The sequence below is a fragment of the Pseudonaja textilis genome, chromosome 1, assembly GCF_049901715.1.
Source record: "Pseudonaja textilis isolate UNSWEBS1 chromosome 1, rPseTex1.2, whole genome shotgun sequence".
NCBI classification, from domain to species: Eukaryota; Metazoa; Chordata; class Lepidosauria; order Squamata; family Elapidae; genus Pseudonaja; species Pseudonaja textilis.
This window is the reverse complement of record NC_141990.1, coordinates 214,750,202-214,774,014: the sequence shown is the minus strand read 5'-3', so window position 1 is coordinate 214,774,014 and position 23,813 is coordinate 214,750,202. Positions and strand designations below refer to the sequence as shown.

Below are 23,813 nucleotides of genomic sequence, written 5' to 3'. Positions count from 1 at the left end.
GTATTGTTATATTAGTAATAGAAATAACTTTAGAAAATTGGAAACAACGTATGATTAAAATGAGGGATAAAATAGTGTAATTTAGTGAAATGTTTGTGAATAAAATAAGTGAAATAAAATAAATGAGAAAATTGAATTAGGAAGGAACAGGAACATTTTAATTAGTTAATGTTTTATAAAATATAAGCGGGGGAATTAACTATGGAAAGCTTATAATTGTTCCCATAGAAGTATGATATTTAATTGAAAAGTAATGTTAAAGATGTTAAGACTTTAATGAATATTAATATTAATGATAGAATTGAATTGGAATGGAGTGTTGTTTTAATTATATTATACATTTATAATTTTTTCTTTTTTTAAGAATACAGTGTGTATTTTAAGAATGTACCAAGCAGAATCCGAATGGAAGTTATGTATTATATTGAATGTTACAACTTTAGGGAAAAGATATAAAGGCATCATATTCCAATCAGTAACTACAGGAGAAATTTTGTTTAATGAGAAAAGATAATAGATAATTGAAACAGGACAGACAAAAAATATAAATACAATGATCTGAATTGAGATGAGATAATTAAAATAAAATTGAGAAAATTAAGAGGGGAGAAGCTATGCAGAATACGTAAAATAGTAATAAGATATGGAATAGAATATAAAAATAAGCATGAACCTGAATTTGTGTCTGTACGAAGAAATGTAACCCGGGATTTCGCTACTTTCAAAAACAATGTTTTATTTGTATTTTTGTCTCTCTTTGTGAAAACTCAAATAAAATTTACAAAAAAAAAGGACCCCATTTTCCCTTAACACTAACGTGGATTCAAAGTATATTCCTAGAGAAGGAAAATATCCTCTTGCAAAATCAATGTACCACTGCAGCAGATTGTTATTAGAGGAATCAAACTCTGTTTCTCTTCTACCAGTATGTGCAGATGGCTAACTTTTGTCAATGTATTTACAATACAACTGCAAAATAAATAAAACATGTTTTTGCCATCATGCTTAATGGGAGAAGCTGTTAAACAATCTTTTAAAATTTTATACTAAAAAGAAAATCTGGCTTTTCTAAATTTTACAGATAGTTTTGGATTTCCTACCTTTTCTAGAGATAAAAAACAATCAATATTACTTGGTTTTTTTTAAATAGGGGGAATGAGAATTAAGTGAAAGTAGACTAAGGCAAAAGCAAAATAATTTCTCATGCTGATAGGCTTGGCTTTTGATTTTATCTTGGCATGATGTGTGAACCCAGCCATAGTGGTTTGTAAATCTAGATCAGCGGTCACCAAGCAATGGTCTGCAGACCACTGGTGGTCTATGAGAAAATATTGGTGGTCCTCAGAAAAATTATTTGCATTTTTTTTTATTGCACTAAATCCTTTTTAAAAAATCGTATTAGTGGTCAACGGGATTTAAAATTATGAATTTAGTGATCCCTGAGGTCCAAAAGGTTGGCGACTCCTGATCTTGACTATAGTTGTTGTGTGATGGAGGCCAATATAGAGGCCATTATTTAGCCAATGGTTAAAACCAAATTGATTTTATTGTTTACTGGATTAATTTTGTCTGTACTATCCATTTTATTTAAAGTTTTTACCTGTTTTTCTATTTTTTCTAATTTTGTGTACTTCTCAGATTTCATTGGAGTTAGGCTGCCAATAAATTTAAATAAATTAGATAGATAAAATAAAAAGAAGTGAACTATTCACAGGACCAATCTTGGTCAATATACAATGCATCAGATTTGGCACCCACTTCAGACTCAAGGCCTGAGTCTAAAGCACCTTACTTTAAAAAAAAAAACTTTTATAAAGGTACAATAGTTTGCTGAATATGAACATTTGAATTCTGCACCACAAGGACCTCTAATACACTAGAAGGTCACAGAGGTGAGATGGGTGGTGTAGAAATTTGATAAATAAATAAATAAGGTGGTTATAATGAAAATATAATTTGAATGGCCTTATAACGATGTCATAATAGGTCAATGTGGCTACCTGTCTTTGATCAGCATCAAATACTGATTCAGAAGGGAAGTTCTAGTTCAAAAATAGGTTAAAATTCAAAATTGATCTAGGAACAGAACGCATATATATCCAAACATTAACTATAGCATTTCTAGAAAATACTTTCTTCTTCTGTGTTTTTCTCTCACAGAACTGCAAACTTTTCTAATTAATCCTCCAGTCTTCTTTCCCACAAACCATACTCATCCTGCCAGCCATCTTCGCTAGCCTTCTATCTTCATGCCAAACGAACCTTCCATGCTGTTCTTCCACCTTTCTGCCCTATCATGGCTGAAAGGTCTCTTTGTCTCCATGGTAACCACAGGTAAGCCACTGTGTTGCAAGACTAGAGGGAAATAAGACTTTGCCAACAGACTGCCTATGGTCCTAACATCTTGAGGAAAATAATGATCACAGAAGGGCCAAACATACATGCTAAAGGATATTTTTGTGCATCTCCCCACCAAATTATTTAAATATATATGTATATTTTTTCTTAACTGTTATTGTTCAATGCTACACAACTGCTAATAGACAAAGGTTCTGGAACTTGGATTTCTACTACTGGCCTTACATATCTCACCAGGAGAATCAACTTTAGGAACCCTAGGCAATTCCAATACCTTATAAGTAGTGTGTCTCATTCCCCAAAAGAAATGAATAAAAAGGTAGTTAAACAGACAGTAATTTTTTGGGGTGTATAGATGAAAAGAATGTATTTAAGAGGACTACTGAAGAATAGAGCCATGCTGCTGGTCCCATCTCCAGAGATTCAAGTATTAGGGAAGAATTACCCATAAAGGTGGCTATCTGCATTCGGAAGAGTAGCACTACAGAACAGATGAAAAGAGAAAACTAAAATGTACATTTTTTGTAACGGTCACTAGCATTTCCTTTGAACAACCCAGCAACTCATTTGCCTTATAGCAAGAAGATGAGGTTTATTCTCTCTTCAGCAGGAAAATTGGAGGAAAAAAGATAGTGATTTAAAATATTATTCTAAGTCAGTTTCTTCCAACTTGGTGTCTTCCTGATTCGTTTGGGCTACAGTTTCTAAAATTCTCTGCCATTTTGGCCAATACATATAGAGAGTACCAAGCTGGACAAAGCAGTTCTAAATAATTTTTGAATTTCACACATAAACAGAATACTATGCCTTTAGTAAAATAATTCAATACTTGATGTTTAGTTAATCTTCATAGATTTCATGACAGATTAAAAAAAATAAAAAGATACATTTAATTAAAACAGCCATGCAAGTTTATTTTTTACCATTTAAATGTCAATAAAGTAGGTCCCAGAAGCAAAACAATGATTTTATGGATGGGGGTGGTGGAGAACTATTCGTTGGTGTACTTATCAAAAGCTCTTTTACAATGCCCAATTCCAAATTTCTGGGTAGGATATAATAATAGAACAGTATAAACCAGGCATCCCAATTACCTCAAATTATACTTGGCTGGAATTTCTTAACAGTGGTTTTCATGACACGTAATAAAGTTTATGATGCAACATTTATTTTTTAATCCTACATTATGCTTTCTATTCAAATGAATTATCTAAGCCAGTGGCCCCCAACCTTTTTTGTGCCACGGCCCAGTACCGGCATCACAAAATGATCCGTGGCCTGGTACTGGAATCAGCACGCATGGCAAGGCGAGCCGAGCCGAGCCGAGCGACCAGCCAGCCGTCCCCCGCTTCTCCCCGCCACCTTCAACTCCTCCTTTGTACCTGTGTCGATGGGCTTCGGGACGGTCGCTCAGCTCGCCTTGCCTTGGGTGCTGAAAGAATCCTTGCACCTTAGTTTTGTTCGAAGCCGCCCCCCCCTTCGATGAAACTAAGGCGCGAGGATTCCTTCAGGACCCAAACACCGCTTTCCAACCGGAAAAGCTCACCGGAAGCACTTTCTCATCAAAACAAGATGGCGGTGCCCAGCAAACCGGCAGCCCAGTAGAAAATGTTCCACGGACCGGTACCAGTCCGGGGCCCGGTGGTTGGGGACCCCTGATCTAAGCAATATGGAAGTCTTTGCAGAAAGAAATTACAAAGTCAAATGGTCCCTAAGGTCATTCACCCTTATGACCCACTACAAAAAGACTCACTCCATCCCATTCTCTGAGACCCCACAGCTCTTGGACCTCCTCCCCACACACCCATCACCTATCACTTATATTTTGAAGTTCTTCAGACCTCACTGTAGGGCAGGCCATGTGCCCCTGGGCCATTCATAGGCAATCTGAACATGGCGAGCATTTTGTCCCACCCGCTTGTGGGCTAGGACAAAATGGTGGCTGCCAGACAAACGGCTTCATTTTCTGCCTTTACGAGGTCTACATAGCATTGCAGATGCTACCTACTTTGTGGGTAAGACAAAATGGCAGCTGCTTCCGGAACTGCTCCATGTGGCTGCAGAAAAGAACAATCCATTCCAGTGCTCTGGAAGGCCTCATAGGCCTTCAAAAGTTAAGTGAGAAGGAGGGTGCTTGGCCTGATGGAGTGGGAATCAGGCCTAAGAGTGGGAAAAGGCCTATACGGACCCAAGGGCAGACGAGCCTGGGTCTATATTAGGTCTCCAAGGGCCTACCTCACCCAAGGCACCCCATACTCCACTTAATGACCCAGACATTTAATAATTCTTGGGAGAGCAGAAAGACCTTCACCTAACGACCATTGGGGACATACTGGATAATTGCAGTCATATCTTCAGGACTATATGAATATAGCTTTGTCCTCTGTCAAAAACAATTCTTCAAAAATCAGCTAGATACATGCTACTAAATTCAAAACAGAAGGCAAGTGTTGAGATTCAGCAGGATTTTAAATGGATGAGAGAACAGCATTTCAATACCCTACATAGTTTTCTCCTTACAAAATGTATGCAGGTTAACAATGAATGCCTAAATAATTGCAGATGATACTACAAAGTATACAGTATTATAATTCAATATTTTTGTTAATATAATTGCACAAAAGACATCTGAATATAATCATTCTGAACTCTATATTAGCTCTCTATTTTGCAAATATTGGAGAACTCATTGTGGAGAGCCTTCACGCTAGAAATTAGGAGATCGTGAGCTCTAAGTGCCATCTTGGTCACAAAGCCATCTGGATGATCTTGAGCCAGTCACTTTCTTTCAGTCCTAGGAAAGAGGCAAGGGCAAACCACTTCTGAAAAATCTTGCCAAGCAAACTGCAGGAATTTGTGATGCAGTCTTTGAGAATTGTAAAACTGAATGGAAGAAAAGCAATCTCAAAGATAAGTATACAGACCCTGTCAGACTACCCCTGTCAGTTGAACAACAAAGTACATATGGAAATTTTTGAAAAATTAGAATAATATAAATGGAATAGAAATATTTTCAGTCAATGAAATAAGTATGTGCTTTCATTCAAACATGGGATGCTTCTTTGCACAATCACAAATTCTCCTTTATTCAGGTCTCCAAGCTGCTTGCTCAATACTAATGTGGATCAATAAATATGGATAGAACACCCTTTACAAGGTACAGTTGGGAAATTGAGAACGCAGAAGCAAGAATTAATCTTAATCATGAGATCAGAGCATCAATCTAGATTCAATAAGGAAAAAAAAGATTATGACTGGACAGATTGGACAAAATGACAGCTGTTATCATTTTATATAACATCTGTCAACATGTTTAAAATTAATGAATCTTTTCCTGCAATTGTGGAGCAGTAGTCATGTGAATCCCAGAAGAAAACAAGAGCTTCCTTAAAGAATTACTGCTCTAAAGATGAGGATACAGATTTTAAAATGCATCTGCTGTCAATAAAAGAAGTTAAAACTTTCCTGGTCACATGAAATGTTGGTGTGGTAAAGCTTTGAAATTAAAATAAAATAAAATACAAATAAAGCCTCTAGAGCCGTTATTCTTCTCCAGGAAGGGTATAAGTAAGCAAATGTAGAACATTAAAGACTCACCTGGCTGTTTGGGTCACCAAGTAAGTTACATATATGGGGCACAATCTTGCTCAAGGTTAAACTCTGAGCTCCAGATCTAAAATAGAAGAAGACAACAAAAAGCAAGAAAGCAACATATCAGCTAAGTAATTTTTCAAAGCAACTGAACACAGGTATAACTTAGGCATAATAGTCCAACTTACGCATTAAGAGTTGCAATAAGGCAGAGGCAAATTCCTTCTCTTGTCCGGAAATTCTTATGTTTGAATCCTCCCAAAATTCTGTCCCACACGTACTGTCACATAGATATAAGAAAGTAAGAGGCAGGAAAACATCCTAAATGAAGATTGGTTGCATCTGCTTGATCCAGAATATCCTATTGTCACGAGACAAGTGTGATGGGGTTGCACAAATAACGTGCATATGTGGATGCATACGTGAATGAAGACAGCGTAGGCAAGTGGAACTAATTTAACTATTGAAAAATATTTTAGAAGTTTATTTTTACTGGCAGGGAATATACTGATATGGCCTCCTTCCCATCATATTCATATATAAAGGGTCTAAAATAGGAGTGTCAAACTCGCAGCATCGCATTGTTGTCATGTGACATGTCACGACTTTTCCCCCCTTCACTAAAACGGGGTGGGCGTGGCCAGGGTGTGATGCATCCAGCCTGTTACCTCTTCAACTTGTATGCCTTTGATAGATACATAGCACCCATCCTATTTGAACAATAAAGTTTATTAGGCATAATAAAAATGTTCAATACAAATTGAACCTTCTTGTGAATGGTTTCCTTGGAGTAGATACCATAAGTTTGTACCCGATTGTTGTACATTTCCAAAACTCACCTGGGGACTAGAAGCTTGCTCCATGATTTTTAAGAGCAGGGCCTGATCCTGCTCTCGTACAGAGTCTTTTGAATCTCCCAGTCTGTCAATTAAACTAGGTAACACTGGAGACAAAAAGAAAGGCGGATCACAAAGGAGGATTCAAAAACACAGAGTTGACACTTCAGATCAACACTAAAATATGTCTACCTTACCAAGTGCCTTGTGGGGTGTTTTGGTAAGCTACTCATGTGGAAGAAATAGACATTTGCTTCAGACAACAGGCTGTGAAAAAGGCTGCCCTGTCATTATGTTTGCATATGCTGCTAACTTTTCAAGTATGTCCAATCATATTTATTTTCATGCACTATATTAATGGCTGCTGCTTGTAATTCCCCCATACAGGTAGTGTTCACTTAATGACCAATAAATTAACCATTTGAATCAACCAAAAGTTTCTTACAACCTAACCTTGAAGTTATAATTGCAATACACACACCTGCAGTCATGTGACTGCATTTTAAGCACTTGGCAACCAGATCACATTTACATTAATGTTAATTAGTGACTTGAGGCTCTTTGGGACTCATAGGTCCTGCTACAGCAGTTGGAGGCTGTGGTTCTGGAGTGTGTGTTTCTAGCTTCTGCTGGTGCATCAGTTGTGACTCTAGCTGGCGTGGTGAGATTTTGCTACGGTGGCTGACATCCTCATTATCACCACTTGCTGATTTTTGAAACACACTCTACCTGGGGCTGTCTTTGAAAATCACCCGGAAGAATGCACTTGATTCAGGGTGCAGCAATCTGTATGCTAACCAGCGTTTGCCAGTGGGGACACATTATACCAATGTGTGGGAATCTGTATTGGTTGCTAACAGGCTCCTGGATACAATTTTAAAGTGCTAGCATTAACTTTTAAAACTGCTTGTTATCTGCAGGAGTAGATTCACTCATTTGAATTGACATGAGCAGTTCAGCCTACTTGGGAAGAAATTATTAATAGTGTCTGCTTTAAGGAATGTAAGGGAAAGTGCTATTTTTTTGTGCCTGCCTGATTGCTTTCTGGAAACTGAGCTTTTTCAAAGGGGACCTTGATTAGTTTAGTTTTATTCCATGCTTTCATTAGTTTTTGTGAACACTTATTTTATACTTTTGCTTGATTATATATTGTTTTTTTTATGTGTTAGAGTCCTTAAGGATTCAGCAATCTACACTGTAAATGTAAATAATAATTCAGTATCATCATTCATATATGAGAATCTTTCACAGATATTGATGTTGGCTTTTTTAAAAGATTTTTGTTATCCTGCTTTTATTACTAATTTAAGTAGCTCAGAGGGGAGAACATATCTAATATACCCCTTTCCTCTTATTTTCCTTACAACAGAAATACTATGAGGTGGGTTATGCAGAGAAACTAACTGGCCAAAGACAACCAACTCGCTGTCATAGAAAGTAGGATTAGAACTCACAATCTCCTGGTTTCTAGGACAACACCTTAACAATTACACCAAACTGGCTCTTCATGACTCCCCCAAGTCCTATATAGAGCTCAAAGGTATATTATCCAATCAGCTGAAAACTAACATTAGGATTGATGCTGAGTCTATAATTTAATTCAAGTGGCATGCTTGTAAGGATTCAGGACCTAATCACCTTTTTTAAAAATGACATACAAAGGTGTGTCACATAAACTATGGGGTAACCATCAAACTGCATTTAAGGTTAGTATATTGTGTGAACCCAGCCTGCATATTACCAGATGTTCCTCAGAGAAAACTGTAAAAGCAAAATAATTTAATAATAATAATTATCTAACATTATTACAATGCAAAGTAATTTCTGTGTTCATACCAATGGCAAAGTTCCTGGTTTTTTAAATTATTACAGGTTGCTGTTCCTTCTAGCTAACAAGAACAAGCTGGCCCACACATACGATTTTAGTTTCATCATAAAATAAACATAATTTGAGGGAAAGTTACCAAGGCCAGTACACCCTTTTTACCTTACCTGTGCCAATTTGAGCTTTAAATCTATCTTGGAGCCGTGACACCAGTGCAGATAAGATGTCCAAGCCCAGCAGGACAACCTAAAAACAACAACAGGATGTTAAAAAAAAGATGCAATCTCTGGATATGGAAAAGAAATATGAATATGAAAACAGTGAGTATGCAACCTAGACATTAAAACAGATATTAAAGGAATGGGCTCTCATAACTACCAAACTAGAAGGTTGTTAAAAGTTGCACTAACTTCCATTTGATGTTTAAAGGGATCTAGAGTTTTTTAGGTAACCAATGTTGTTGATGAGACTGAGTAATTAGGCAACTGCTATTGAAATAAATGAACCCAGTTCAACGACGAAGACAGAAACCAAGGTCCATTCTGATGCTATGCACCTTTATTGGAGTAAATCCTTCAATTCAGTTATCCAACTTTGCTCAGGACAGTAAATGTTCAATTGCTTATTCTGTCCGTACTTCCCATATACTTAAATGGCAGGTTGAGGATTCTAGATTACAGAATGATATTGAAGTTTTACGCTTGGTCATTTATTATGGATTAATCCATGTTGTAAGTCCTGAGTGGAGGAACGATGTCAGGTTATGTGGTGTTGTATTTTGTTTGTGGTTTCTTAGTTGTGATTCAGGAGACCTAGACAATATCTATTCTCAGAAAATGTAAATAAGTAGAACAGCTGCAAGTCTAAAGATTAATTTCCATAAAAGTTATCAATACTGTTTTAAAATAAGCTGAGTGAGGAGAAACATTATTCAAATTCATAAAATGGCAAATCGAACTATACTGAAGATGCACCACTTTGTAACCTGGAAGATATTAATAAGCAAATTAACATTAACTGTTAAAAAAACTAGGGCCAAATATTGGATAAGTTGAAGTTGTTGACATGACTAACCAAAGGATTAGTCATTGAGAATTGGGCAGCATAAGTTTAATTAATGGATTGTGGATTTTGAATACATGCTGTTTTGAATCCAAATACATTTTGAATCCATACAATTATAATTTTGAATAAATTTAAGATGGAGGGGAGAGACCAATAATGCAGTATTTGCGCTTAACTTATTCCAACTCTTGACTTCTTTAATGCAATTACTATGAATGCATTGGTTTACATGTAATAAATTTAAAGAGCCAGTGAAAAATAACTTATGCTACACAATGAAGTGTAAGATGTAAACTTTTTCAAAATCACTTTTTAAAAATACTAAGTTTAAAAAAAAAAACTACATTCTATGAAGCTGTAATTTTAAAACAGACTTTATTCCTCCTGAAAAATGTTCTAACTAAAAAGCTAGGCATTCTTGGATTTGCAGCCACAACAAGGAACCAGACTGGAGAAGCATTTGCATGAAGCATCCTGAAAGGAAGCAAATCTAATATATATTTTAGAAAGCCATTAAGTACCAAATTTATGTGGTTCCCAGAATGTACTTGCTGCAGAATTCAGAGATAAAAAAGCCTCCACTTACACACTAAATTCCAAACACAGGAGGAATTTACATGCAGATCTCTTTTGTAACAAGAAGCTTACCCAAATAGGGCAGCCTTTCAAGGGCACTGGACTACACCTCCCATCATTCTTCTCTGTGGAAGCTGCAGTCTAATAGGGTGGGGTTGCGCCCGTTTGGAGAAAGCTGGTCTGTAACATTATTAAGGACTTCAACTAAAAAGAAAAAAATGATCAACCAAGCTCTAAACTCAACGAGGACACGTATAGGCATGCAGTCTGAGGAACCCTAGTAAAGAGAACGTAAAGGATGAATCCGCCCACCACCACCCCATAGCTAAGCAGGCGCGCCAAAACAAGATCTTCACAAGCGGAAAAGGGCATCGCTTCGAAGCTTAAGCCCGCCTCCCCGCTACGCTTCGTCGTAGCACCGCCCACTATGCAAAGTGACTGCTGCACGGCATTTTGGGTAACCTCCAAACTCACGAAGAGAGGAGCTGGAAAGCGGCTTGCTTTGCAAATACTTCAGAAATGGCATTAATCAACACGCCGTCCGCTGCAAAGCAGTCTAAGCAAGCAAACGCAGCTCACTATAATCTCGATGGGTTTCCCGTTTAGTTCCCCAGACCTCCGCCTGCGTAAAACCTCTCAACTATCCTTATCTTGGGGTTGCGCTACTGTTCAATGAACGTCTAGTGAGGACAGTACTGCTAACACCTACACAACACTTAAGCATCCTTGGGGTTTATTCCCCACTTGAGGTGCAATTTTTGGAACCCTAATTTAAATATAACCCTAACGGGGGTATAAACCCATGAAATAATGTCAATGTATGTTGTACTTAGACGGAATTGTTTTTTTTAGGAGTGCTTTTCTTCAGTTGCCACCGGGTGGTGCTACAGTTTACATTGTAAGCCCGGAATAACGAAGTGAGGTGGTTTAAATCTTACAACTGCTGTATCCAAAAACAATCGTAGTTAAAGCTACTTATTTCTATAGGTACAAGTAACATTTGAATTTTACAACTACTGTATCCTAAAGCAATCATAGTTAAGCTGCCCATTTCCATAGGTTCCATTTATTCAACAAAAAATCCAAACTGAGCCAAGAGCACAGAATCCCATACAAAGCCCCCACTTCAAAACGACTTCTTCCATCTATTTGATGCAGTGTCTTCAATCGCCAAAGGCATTTAACAAATCAAAAAAGTTAAAAAGCTGCTTGTAAAACATTAATAGATTGTTAAGGAAAGCAACTGGTTACTTCCCCCCAATCCTTAATCCTTCACTGTGTTAACATTTGTAGGGGACACCAAGATCAGGAAAGCTAAAGCAGCCTTATATTTGTTTTCAACTGTTTTATCAGCCTTGGACCAATCATCTTCCTTTAGGTAAAAGGTGGGGTTGAATCCCCCTGAGTCAGTGTTGACTGACTATGAATGCCTAGACAAGTCCCTGAGAATTTCTTGGCAGGATTTTTCAGCCTTGTCCTTGCTTCCTACCCAGGGCTGAAAGAGAACGACTGACCCAAAGTCACCCAACTGGGGCTTTGGGCCTAAGGAACAAGCTGGAATTCACAACCACCCGGTTTCTCGTCTGGTGCCATGACACCACTCCCAAGAATACCTTATGCCACCAGACTTGAAATTCTAGAACTAGAAAACCTTGAATTACGCAGTCTTCGGTCTGATTTAAGCATGGTATATAAAATCATACATTGCAATGTCCTACCTGTCAATGAATACTTCAGTTTCAACCATAACAACACAAGAACACACAACAGATACAAACTCAAGGTTAACCGCACCAAGCTTGACTGCAGGAAATACGACTTTAGCAACAGAGTGGTCAATGTCTGGAATACTCTACCCGACTCTGTAGTTTTTTCCCCAAACCCCAAAAACTTTAACCTTAGACTGTCTACTATTGACCTCACCCCTTTCCTAAGAGGTCTGTAGGGGGCGTGCATAAGCGCACCAACGTGCCTACCGTCCCTGTCCTATTGTTTCTTTTATTTTTCTTTTATTTTTCTTATATGTACTCATTTCATGTATTCATAATTATGTATACACTTTTACTTATCTCGTAAACAATTGACAAAAATAAATAAATCCAAACCAGCAAAGTGGAAAATTTAGGACCCCCACCCCTCCCAGATAGCAATATAAGAGGAAATATGTTGGATGTTTCTAACCAGGTGCCTTTAACTACTATAACCAAAGTGGCTGTCTTTTTAGGTAAAAACTCCCCTTATGTCAAACTGAATTCCTGGCAACATGGAAGTGTTCAATTCAGCCATCTTCTGGGACTTTTTTTCCCCCCATTCCCAGTCTAGATTAATCTTCTGAATCTCGTAGTGCTCTCTTATCCAAGTGCTAACTAGGTCCAATCACACTTAGCTTTTTTGAGATCAGCCTACTTTTGGCATGGGGCTGCCAACTGTTGCTAACTCTGCATTTCTACAAAGAGGAATCAAGTGATCGGCTTTGCAAGGAAGCAGAGTAAAATGTACGCTTCCCAGAGTCACTTGTTGAGATGGCAACTATAGAAATAAAATTTAATGCATGGCATACATACATAACCTTGCTCTTACAACCATCATAAGAACCCGATAACACAGTTTCTATTCTATTCATTTAAAGAAATAATACCTACATTTTAAACATTAATTGAGGAGTCCCTCATTTTTCCCCTTATTATTCCTGTATGTGTCCATTTTCAAATCTGGACATTGAGCAGATCCATCGTCTGGATTACCCTGAGAGATGAGATTTTGGATGCTCTCCTGTGGATCTTGCTAACTCCCTCACTATTGATGGGGCTGAGTTGGGGCAGTTTTGAAGGTTGGGAATTTAAGGTCCTGTAGTTGCTCAGGTCACTATTAAAAATCAGCAGAGAAGAGAAAGTGTGTTTGGTTTGGTCTGCTGACATCAGGGACCCCCGCAGGATCCCAGTCTCTTCAATGATCCTGCCCTAACAATTGCAAAGTACGGTCATTTTGAGGGACGTCTCATCTTTGAAACAGTCTCGAAGCCTCAACTGGAAAATGCTGTGGCCAAGTCGGTAAGCTAGATCACATAGCACCAGTCCTAACGCATGTTTTACCAGCTACTGGGAATCAATTGTCTTTTTCTAAGGCTTAAAAAAAAAACCTTCCCAGTTCCCCATTTGAGGATTTTCTGCTGGTCTTCTCTCCAAATAATAACCAGAGCTGATCCTGTTCAGCTTTTCAAGCTCAGTCAAGGTCAGCTACAGTATGTGCTACTTCATACGTTGTGTTTCGTACTTGTGAGTGTCACAACACCAAAATAACTGCCCGACTATTGTCACATTGCAACTATTACTGCAAAGTAATTCTGCTTGACTAAACTAAGTCTATGCAATTTGCACCATCAATTTGCACCACTTACATAGCAAATTATGTGTGATCTAGGCATACATTAAAAATCAAATTATCACTGCACATTCTAAGGTGGCATTGCTTCAAAAATATAAATCTTTACTAGGGAAAGTCTATTCCCTAGTAAAGCACCAGAGGGCAGGAAAAGAAACAGTGGATGGAAACTAGTCAAAGAGAGAAGCAACCTGAAATTAAGGAGAAACTTTCTAACAGAGAGGACAATTAACCAGTGGAACAGCTTGCCACCAGAAGTTGTGGGTGCTTCATCACTGGAGGTTTTTAAGAAAAGACTGGACCGCCGCTTGTCTGGAATAGTAGAGGATCTGCTTGAGTAGGGGATCCAAGATCCCTTCCAGCTCTAGTCTGATTATTATTTTTTCTTTCCATGTTATCAGAAATATATGCTAGAGTTGCTTGATAGTGAGATGGGATAGTGAGATATAAATTTAATAATTAATAAAAGGGGAAGGGAAATCATCCTTCATTCTATTTTTATGTATTTAAATACATAAGAATCGTCTTTAGGCGAGATGATTGATTGAAAAGTAGCGGTATTCCAGACACCAGTGAATCATGGTAGACATAGTTTAAAGTTTATCCTTTGATTTGCCCCCTGGCAAAGGAAGGCAAAAGTACAACTTTAGACTCTTTAGTGTTAATGAAGGATGTCTAAGGAGATCAGGATCCATATTACCATTCAATCTTTCCAAATAGGAGTATTTTTTTTTCTGACAAGCCAGATAGGAATGTTGTATTACATGTATTTATTCACAAAAGATTAAATATATTCCCCGCCCTTAGGAGAGTATAAAAGTACAAAGATCAACAGATATACACACTGACAGAAAAAAAGAAATTTATGTAACAGAAGCACAACAGAAAATATCACTCAGCTTATGTGGCAATAGTACTTAGCCAGTCATAGCTGCTTCTGGAAAAATTAAACACAGTTGGGTGTTTGATACTGGTTGGACCGAAAGCCAGTACAAAAACTGCAGTGCTAAAGGCTACTGTGGAAAGTTGCAAAACATGCTAGAAGAAACCAAGAACAAATCTGATATTCCTTAGCTAAGAACTATGGGCACTGTGTGTCCATGAAGGCACCAGGTGTTGATTTCAGACAGAAGCTTAACCTAAAGAACTAACTCACAGCATGTGATGGAATGTACTGTATTTTGGAAAGCCCATACCAATGAAAAATGCTTCATTAGGCACCAGAATGATATGCATATCAAAGTCAGGTCCATGGCAAATGCTTTTAAAAGTGTTCCAAAACCAATGTAGTCAAAGAGAAATCAGCCATTTTATTTCAAATGGCAGGGTGCTTGAACATTCTGATAAGACACATTTTCCTAGTTTGGCATCTTCAAATTTGTTGGATTACAACTCCCACTAATCTTCTGCCAGCATGGACAATGTATCTGGAGGTGCAATGGTTGAGATCTTGGTTTAAACAGCCAACAACAGCTTAGCTTTAAGACCAGAAAGCATAGGGGAAAAATACACAGGAACACAGAAAATGGTGGAAGCAGCAGCCTGTGCCAAAAATTGTATGCGTGCATGCGCGCCAGCACCCAAAAGGCAATGTGCCCCCTTTGCATGCGTGTGCAATTCCACCCCCCCCACAGCTGCCATAGCCCCCTTACCTGCACTGCCCCTCACAGCTGATTTTTTTGGCTGGTTTGAGGCCTTTTTCGGCCTCCCAGAGGCTTGAAAAAAAGCCTCTCCAGGCTTTGCAGGTTGAATAATAGGCCAGTTTCATCACTTCCGGTATTACAGGAAGTGATGAAACAATCCTATTATTCGGCCTGCAGAGGCTTTTTATTCGGCCTGCAGACTACCTATATGCAACTTATTTCTGTGCCTTGCCTTTTATGCCTTAGGTCTCACATCAACTCTTCAAGATAGCCCAATTTTTCTTGGGCTTGAGTTGTTCTGTAGGAAAGTCGGAGGGACTGCTATGTACACAACCTTGAAAGCTGGATTGTTGTATCCTGCTCAGAGTCAGAGAGATGCTGGCAAAACATGGGGTTTCCATTCGCACAACTCTCATTTACAGACTAAAAACTGATGCAACCCAATTGTAAGAATGGTACTGTCTCGCGAACAGTTCCTACAATTGGGTGATCAATTCAACCAGCAATTAAACTCATTTGTAGGAGATAAGTACCACCTTACCATATACAATATCCATAGGGAGGAAACATGAAACTCAAAACAGAGGTAACAGGATTACTTTCACTGACAAATCCTGCATTACTAATTCAGTACAGCAAAGCGTGAAACCTGCAAGGTTCTAAATATAAAAGAGACTGAATTCCCCAATACCTCCCACCACCCTGCCCCAGTTCCTGGGTTTAGGCAAACAAGAAACAGTGAAGTCCTCTAAGGTCTTTTTATCTATGTCAAATCAGTATTTAAAATTAGCTAAGAGGTCAAACTATTGCAGAGTATTCTTTCACAGGGAGAAGTGGGGTGGGGGAAGGAAATCTATGCTGTTTAGAATGGTATTTCACCAACTGGCCCTTTGCCAGTATTGTCAGATTATTAGCAGGCTTATAGGTGTAAAAAATTTGTTTGGCTTGGAGAACTTTGCTGGATTTTATTTCAAGGGACTTTACGCTTCAAAATGGCTGCCTTGACTTGGCTAGCCCAAAACTACAGCATAAACTACAGTATAAAAAGGAAATGTCTGATTGAAACAAAGGAAGTTGTCTTGTCCTGGACCAGACCCTGGATCCGTCTAATCTATTATTATTCAAACCAGGGGCAGGAAAGCTAGTGACTTTTTAAACTACAATCTCCACATTTTCTTGCTACTCATCGTGTTGATTGGAGTCGAGGGGAATTAAAAGTCCAAAACATTTGGAAGGTTCTAGGTTGATCTACACACCTCTTTTTTGAAACTCAAACTAACATGGGATAGGGCGTTGGTACTTACCTAATACGCCCGTTCTCTGTGAAGAGCATCCAGAAGTGGGAGGTGCTTCAGTTTTTTCTGGAAAGGCTGGGTTTAAAACTCTGGGACGCTCCTCCTCCACGGGACACCTCCTCAGCGTCCCCCAGTTTTGCGAAGACTGAGTGCCAAAGTCCGAGACTCATCACCTAATCTAGATCCCTGACTGGAACGGAACCTCATAAGACGGAAACAAATGGGTGGGGTTGGATGCTCTTCACAGCTCACAGATAACGAGCGTATCAGGTAAGTACCAACGCCCTTTCTCCCATGTGCTGTTCAGAGCATCCAGAAGTGGGACATACCAAAGCTTGGCCTGTCCTTAGGGAGGGACTCCGTCTGGATCGAAATCTACCCCTAAACTCTATGGACCCTCTGCAGGACTCTTCTGCCAAATGAAGCGTCCGCTGAGGCGTAGACATCAATTTTATAATTTCTGACGAAGGGCGATGGTGAAGCCCAAGTCGCCGCTCTGCAGATTTCGTCTATGGAAGCCGGGTGAAGTACCAGCCCTTGCGAGAGGGAAACCCTCGATGGTGGAACTTTCCAAGGCTGTTCTCTCAACAGGTCCTGTAACTCCGCGAACTGCGTTCGCCTGGGCCAGTAAGGGGCGACCAATATCAGTTCTGCTCGTTCCTCCAATAACTTCTGGATCAACCTGAGTATTACAGGGAGTGGAGGAAACGCATATAGAAGTCCGGGAGGCCACTGACATCGCAGAGTGTTGACGGCCTTCGCCCCCTAAGTCGGGTACCTTGAAATATACCGGGGCAATTGGCCGTTGCGGGGAGAGGCAAATAGATCGATCACTGGTTGCTCAAACCTCTGCACTGCTTCCTGGAAGAGAGACGGGTGTAGGCGCCACTCTGCCTGATCTATTGAGGCCCTGCTGAACCAGTCCGCTTGTGTGTTTAAGGCCCCTGCTATGTGCTCTGCCTTGAGCGACAACAGATTGGCCTCGGCCCACTTGAACAACCTGGCTGTCTCCAGCATCAGAAGTTTGGAGTGGGTACCCCCCTGTCTGTTTACGTGGGCCTCGGTTGTGATATTGTCTGTCAAGACCAGAATGTGGCGTGATTGGAAAAGGGGTAGAAAACTGCGTAATGCCAGATGAACTCGCAGCTCCAACAGTTTGATGCTTTGTGATTGTTCGGAAATAGTCCAAATTCCCTGTGCAGTGTGGGATTGGAAGTGAGCTTCCCATCCTACCAGGCTGGCATCGGTTGTGATCGTTGCCCTGTAAGGTTCCTTGAAAGGACACCCCTTGTTTATCGTGTTTTCCAACCACCAGCGGAGCAATTGGAGAACATTGTGCGGTACCTTTATCCAGATGTTGGAAGTGACTCTTCCGGATCGCTGGAAAGGTAGCAGGAACCATTGCAGCTCTCTAGAATAGAATCGAGCCCAAGGCACAATGGAAATACAAGAAATCAGTTTCACTAACAGTTGAGACAGAACTGCCAGGGAAACCCTCTTTAAGGCTCTGATCTCTCTGGCCAAAGACTGGATACTATTCAACCTGTCCGGAGAGAGAAAAACCTTGCCCTCCACGGTATCTATCACTGCCCCTAAATGAACTAACCTAGTTGAAAGGATCAAATGGCTTTTATCCCAATTTATGGAAAAGCCGTGACCTTGAAGGGTCTCCAGAGTAATCTTGGTATCCAAATTTGCTTGATGTCTGGAAGATGACAAAATTTAAATATCATCCAGAAAACATTGTAAATGAATAGATTTGCTCCTGAGGGAAGCAGCCAAAGCTGCTAGGATCTTGGTAAAAGTCCTAGGCGCCGAAGCCAGACCGAATGGTAGGGCAATATATTCGTAGTGCCAATCACAAATAGCAAAATCTAAGGTATTTGTAGTGAGCAGGTCTAATTGGTATATGTAGATAAGCCTCTGTCAGATCTGTCAGTTCTATAGAGGTCAGGACATCATTCTCTCTAATGCTGAGCAGAATGGACTGGAGAGTAGTCATTTTGAAATTTTGATAAACCAATGATCTGTTCAGACGTTTGAGGTCCAGAATTGCCCTCCAGGCCCCCGAACTCTTTGGGACCACAAACAATAGAGAGTAACAGCCTTGACCCCGCTGTTCAGATGGGACCTCTCTAATGGCTCGTATATGCAGAAGATGATTGATAGCCTCCTGCATCAACGCTCTTTTAATGGGGTCCATGGACCTAGGGCTCCTAATGAAAAAGTTTGGAGGGGAGGATTGAAACTCTAGTGCCAAACCAAATCTAACAGAGTCCCTGACCCACGCATCAGAGGTGGAACTGTCCCATTGATCAGCAAACAATTTTAGCCGCCCTCCAATGGGAGCTGCTGTCAAGGACTCACTTGGGGTGACGAAAAAATCGGCCTCCAGTACCTCTGGGGTTTCTTCTGTTTTGGCCTCCCTGCTGACCTCTGTCAGAAGATTCCGACCTATCCTGTCTTAAACTGGGTCTGTAGCCTGATGCTCTTTGCAATCTGGGAGCGTATGGGCCTTGATAGTAAGTCCGAAAGGAATCCCTTCGAAACGACTGTGGCGTTCTATTTTCAGACCTCCAAAAAAGAGGGGGAAGCATTTTTTTCTTGTTTCTATTCTCAGTAAGCAGGGGCTCCAAGACACTGCCAAATAATTTATCCCCTGATATTGGGGCTGATGCCAGCTTGCATTTATGCTTGGTATCTGCCTACCAATGTCTGAGCCATAGCAGTCTCCGTACTGATACGTGAGATGCTATGGCTCTAGACGAGAATTTGACTGCATTAAATGTGGCATCGGTGGAGAATTCTGCCGCTGCAATAATCTTAGCAATGTCCTGGTGGGCTCTGACATTTGATGCCGGCAATATATCCCTCAAGTGAAAGAGCCATCATAGGGAGGACCATGTAAAAAAGAACGCAGCCATAGCTGCCCTAATGGCCCAGGCGTCAGAAAAATGCACCCTATGGAGTGCCAACTCTGCTCTCTTTTCTTCCGGTCTCAGGGCTTCCTCAGCCTCGTTGGGAAAGGTTGAAGAGGTCAGTGCCACAATGGGCTCATCCACCTCCAGCGTTTTGAGAAAATTTGAAAACTCTGGTGCCAAATTATAATAGCGTTTATCGTACCCTGTTGGGGCTGGGTAGGATGCTGCTGATGCCCATTGATTTTGTACTAATTCAGCAAACATACGAGGGACAGGAATAGTTTCTGTCTCATTAGCTGGTTGTGAGAATATTAGATCCTCGGATTCGTCCTGAGACCCTGTTGACAATGGATGAGGGCTTGATGTGCCTAGTTTAGCAGTGTTCTTTGCTTTGAACAGTAAAGATTTAAAAAGGTGCAGACGAAAAAGGCCAGAAAAGGTAGGTTGGTCCGGAATGAGGCCTTCGTCATCTGACATTCCTCGTTCTAGTGGGTCAGCCTCTGACAACCCCAAGTCCATCTGATGGATCGACCCAACCTCCACGGGAACATCCTGGTCATCTAATTCCACCTCCTCCCGAAGACCCTGGGCTGGTATGTCAGGGATATTGGGGAATACCTGAGTTTGATGATGTCTCATATGCGCAAAGGATCAAGCAGGCAGGGATCCCGCTTCCGAAGTAGCTGAAAAGCGTCTGGTCCGGATGGATTGCTGAACTACAGCCGCAATGCCCTTTTGTATCTCCATCCATTGCCTCATTTCGATGGGAATAGTCTCAGGTAATCCCTCCTCCTGTCTTAAACCGGCGGCCTATGGGAGGCTGTCCAGCAATAGCCTGTCTGGGTGGGTGGATAAGACCAAGGGCCCCAACAATGTACTTGGGCCCTGATCCAATTGTTGTGTCATAGCCATCTTGTCCGCCTCCCTGGCCCATTTCTGCCACTGCCTTTCCAAGGCTTGGTGCCATCTATGGGCATCCTTATCCACCGCCTTAGAAGCCTTTTTGGGGCCCACTGACTTATCTCGGGACTTATTTGTCTTGGAGCGGAAGACGTTGTCACCTTCCATTGTGGAGGACTGAATCTCATGTCTCTAACTTTATTTTTTTAAAATTATTATTATTATTATCATCATCATCATTATTATTATTAATTATTATTATTTGTACTTAGGGGTGGTGCCTACCCCTGTGGTTGACAGTAGAGCGCTTCTCCAGGAGTGTAAGTCTCTCTCTATATATATATATATTTATACAAACACACATATATATACATATGCCTACATCTATATGTAAGCCCATATTGGAAACAGTATCTAAGGGTCCCCAGCAAGGGAAACCCCCCAAACGCTCCAAGCAAGAAATATTCAGGATCCCTGGTCCCCAACAAGGGAAACCAGCTAAACAGGTTCTGGATGGATCCTTTCCTGTCAAAAACATCCCGCTGTTTGAAATGGCACTTGAGGCTTCGCTCCAATGTAACGATCCAAAAGCAATTGTGAGAGGGAAAAAAATAATAATTCCTGTTTAAGGACTATCCTGCTTATCCAACGCCAGCAGGCTAAGAGAGAAATAATCCCAGGAAAGTGGAGTGGGAAAGTACTTGCCCCGGTCCCCAAGAAGGGAAACCAGCAGGGATTAGCACCTGTAATATTTAGGCGCAAACTTGAAGCCAGCCATTTAAAAAGGCGGGAAGGCAGAATCTCCTATGTTAAATGCCTGAACAGTTTAACGAGCCGCTGCTGCTGCCTCTCCAAAATGTCAGACAAATGATCCTGTAAGGAGAAGTGAGCCGCGGCTGCGAGCGTTCCAGCTAGATCGCAAAGACGATCGGGGAATTAGATAGGCTAAATGCCTGAAGTGGCGCCTCAGACTGCCTGCGAAGTGGCAGGCTCCGCCAGTCACAAAGAGTTGCTTTCAACCGATCGGGGGGATAACCTAATAGAGCCACAAGCCTTGAAATCGCCAGATTAATAGGGGGAAAAATTTGCAAGCTGAATTAACCCAAGAGCAAACCTGAATCTTGACTAGCTGAATCAGAAACCATTCCAGTCAGGGATTGTACAACCTCTTACCACGAAGGCTGAGCTAAAACTGGGGGACGCTGAGGAGGTGTCCCATGGAGGAGGAGGAGGAGCATCCCGGAGTTTTAAGCCCAGCCTTTCCAGAAGAGACTGAAGCACCTCCCACTTCTGGATGCTCTGAACAGCTCATGGGAGAACTATGGAATCTTGCTGAGCCACCTACTCTCAAAATACTCGTATTTGAATATGCTTCCCCCACTTTAAATATATGCATGGATTTACCAAGCTCAGAATCTTTCCAAACAATCACAAAAATGACCCTCCGCAAACCTGGGGAAGCTATCTAAACACTCTAGAAGAGAATAATTTCTCCACTTGTGACAGTGTAATGCTTTGATGGACCTAAATTGCAAAAAAACAAAAACAAAACCCAACAACAACCCACCTCTTCCTGATATCAATAAAAACTGTTTTAGAAACTTAAAAGCCAACAGACCCAGTGAACCCCAAATCAAAAAGGGTGAATTATTTCCTTCCTCCTGATCATGGAAAGGAACACGTGAACAACAGCAATAGCCTCCAGATGCTGCTGGACTCCCACTCTCCCTAGCTTTCCCTAGTAGGCTGGTGGCAAGGATAATGAAACGGTAACCTAACATTTAGGTGATCAAAGTTCCCCACTGCTAGAATACACTAGCATCTGATTTTTCAGATAGAAATCTTTTTTTTTCATCCTTCAGGGAAATAAGAGGGATTGAATATAAATTTCCTGTAAACTGCCTCCTCCCAGGGAATGCTAGCCTTCCTGCACTCTGAGGTTAAGCAGGAAGGAGAAAGAGTTGCTTTTTGAGTTGTAATCTTCTGCAAACATAGTACTTTATTAAATACTGCTGGATGATTGATGATAGAATGTCTATTTCTTTGAACTGATTATGTAAACATGACTTATTGGTTGCAAATGCATAGACATATATACATGCACCACCACAAATCTCTGTTGCCACCCTAGATGTAAGAATATGAATATTTTCTCTGTCATCAATCATGCAATTTTAAATCACGTCTAAAGCTGAACTTATGAGGATATGCAAGCTGTGCAGTAATGAAACAAAGGCATGCACTAGCCAGCTTTTTTCCACCCTACGGGACATAATTCAGTGTACAGAAATCAGATATATAAAGTTTTTTGCTTACATTGGTGGCAGCTGTATTTTCTCAAGGTTCTATTTTTTTTAAAAAAAACCCTGCAAAACTACAGCAATCTGATTTTACGCAAGTATATAGAAGAATGAATTCTGGTCAAATGGGACTGATTGATTTACCAATAGAAATTGAGACAGGAATCTTTAAAAATGAATGATGTGATATCCTATTTCTTCAAGCAGCACGAGCTTCATCTTCCTGGGATTCTTCTAAAATTTTCTGCCAAGTTAAATAGAAATGCTGGTCAATTTGGAAGCCCATAAATTAGTAGTCTGCAAAAGTCTGCCTTTCCTGCACACTTCCACATATTTTCAAATCTACTCTTGAGGTTTACTCTACTGTGACCCCCTGTCCCTCCTCACCATCACAATCTGCCCCTCATTTTTCATACCAATATGCCACATTGGGCGACTTCTGTGGTCAACCAAATCATGAGGTATAAGGTTTCCACAAGAGAGTGAGGTGAGAGGACTAGGGAACCTGGACCTGGCCCCATGAAGAAGCAGCAGGGAGCAGAAACTCATTTTTCAGTGATGACTATTCATCTGGAGAAGAGATACAGCCTCAGTTGACAAGGCGGGCAAGGTTTACCTCTTGCTATGACTCCATTAAATGTCAAGAAACTGTACAGCAAAAGCGAATCAGTTCCTAAAAAGTCCCCAAATCGCTTCTTTATTAACATTAGAAATAATATAATCAGATTTATTGGCCAATTGGGAATAGACCCATCTCATCCTCAAGGTTGCTTATTAGGCTGTCTTCCTCTGTTCTAATTCTACTGTTTGCAAGTAGCATGATCCATCAGACAATCTATATCTTTTTATTTTGGAAGATTGAGATTGATATATTCTCTAAGCATTACTACCGAGCAGAAATAAATACCTCGTTTTCTTCTTTTTTAAAAAAGAAAGCATCTCTCTCTTTAAAACAGCATCTCCTACAAATACCCTTTGTGAATTGATCTCCAACTTGTTTCTTCCTTGAATCCTGTCAGTTTTTAAAGGTTCATGGGAAACTGAGTGAGGCAGTATAAGGAGAGAAGGAAAACTGCTTGTTTTACCCAGATCTGAAGAGATGGGAAATTGGCTTATTCATTG

At 40.4% G+C, this 23,813-nt stretch overlaps 1 protein-coding gene and 1 non-coding gene across 2 annotated transcripts in view; one reads left to right on the top strand and one right to left on the bottom strand.

Annotated features, from left to right (window-relative positions):
* CLASP1 (cytoplasmic linker associated protein 1) overlaps positions 1-23,813 on the bottom strand; it is a 238,772-nt gene that overhangs the window by 141,926 nt on the left and 73,033 nt on the right. Inside the window, exons 3-6 of the mRNA XM_087920454.1 lie at positions 8,778-8,856; positions 6,789-6,892; positions 6,138-6,229; positions 5,956-6,031 (exon numbers count right to left, since the gene is read on the bottom strand). Coding sequence (XP_087776580.1) covers positions 5,956-6,031; positions 6,138-6,229; positions 6,789-6,892; positions 8,778-8,856 — 351 coding nt within the window. The remainder of the gene's footprint in view (positions 1-5,955; positions 6,032-6,137; positions 6,230-6,788; positions 6,893-8,777; positions 8,857-23,813) is intronic.
* Positions 10,891-11,017, top strand: LOC113441237 (U4atac minor spliceosomal RNA). Its single transcript, XR_003374809.2, has one exon. It is a non-coding gene; the product is annotated as a U4atac minor spliceosomal RNA (small nuclear RNA).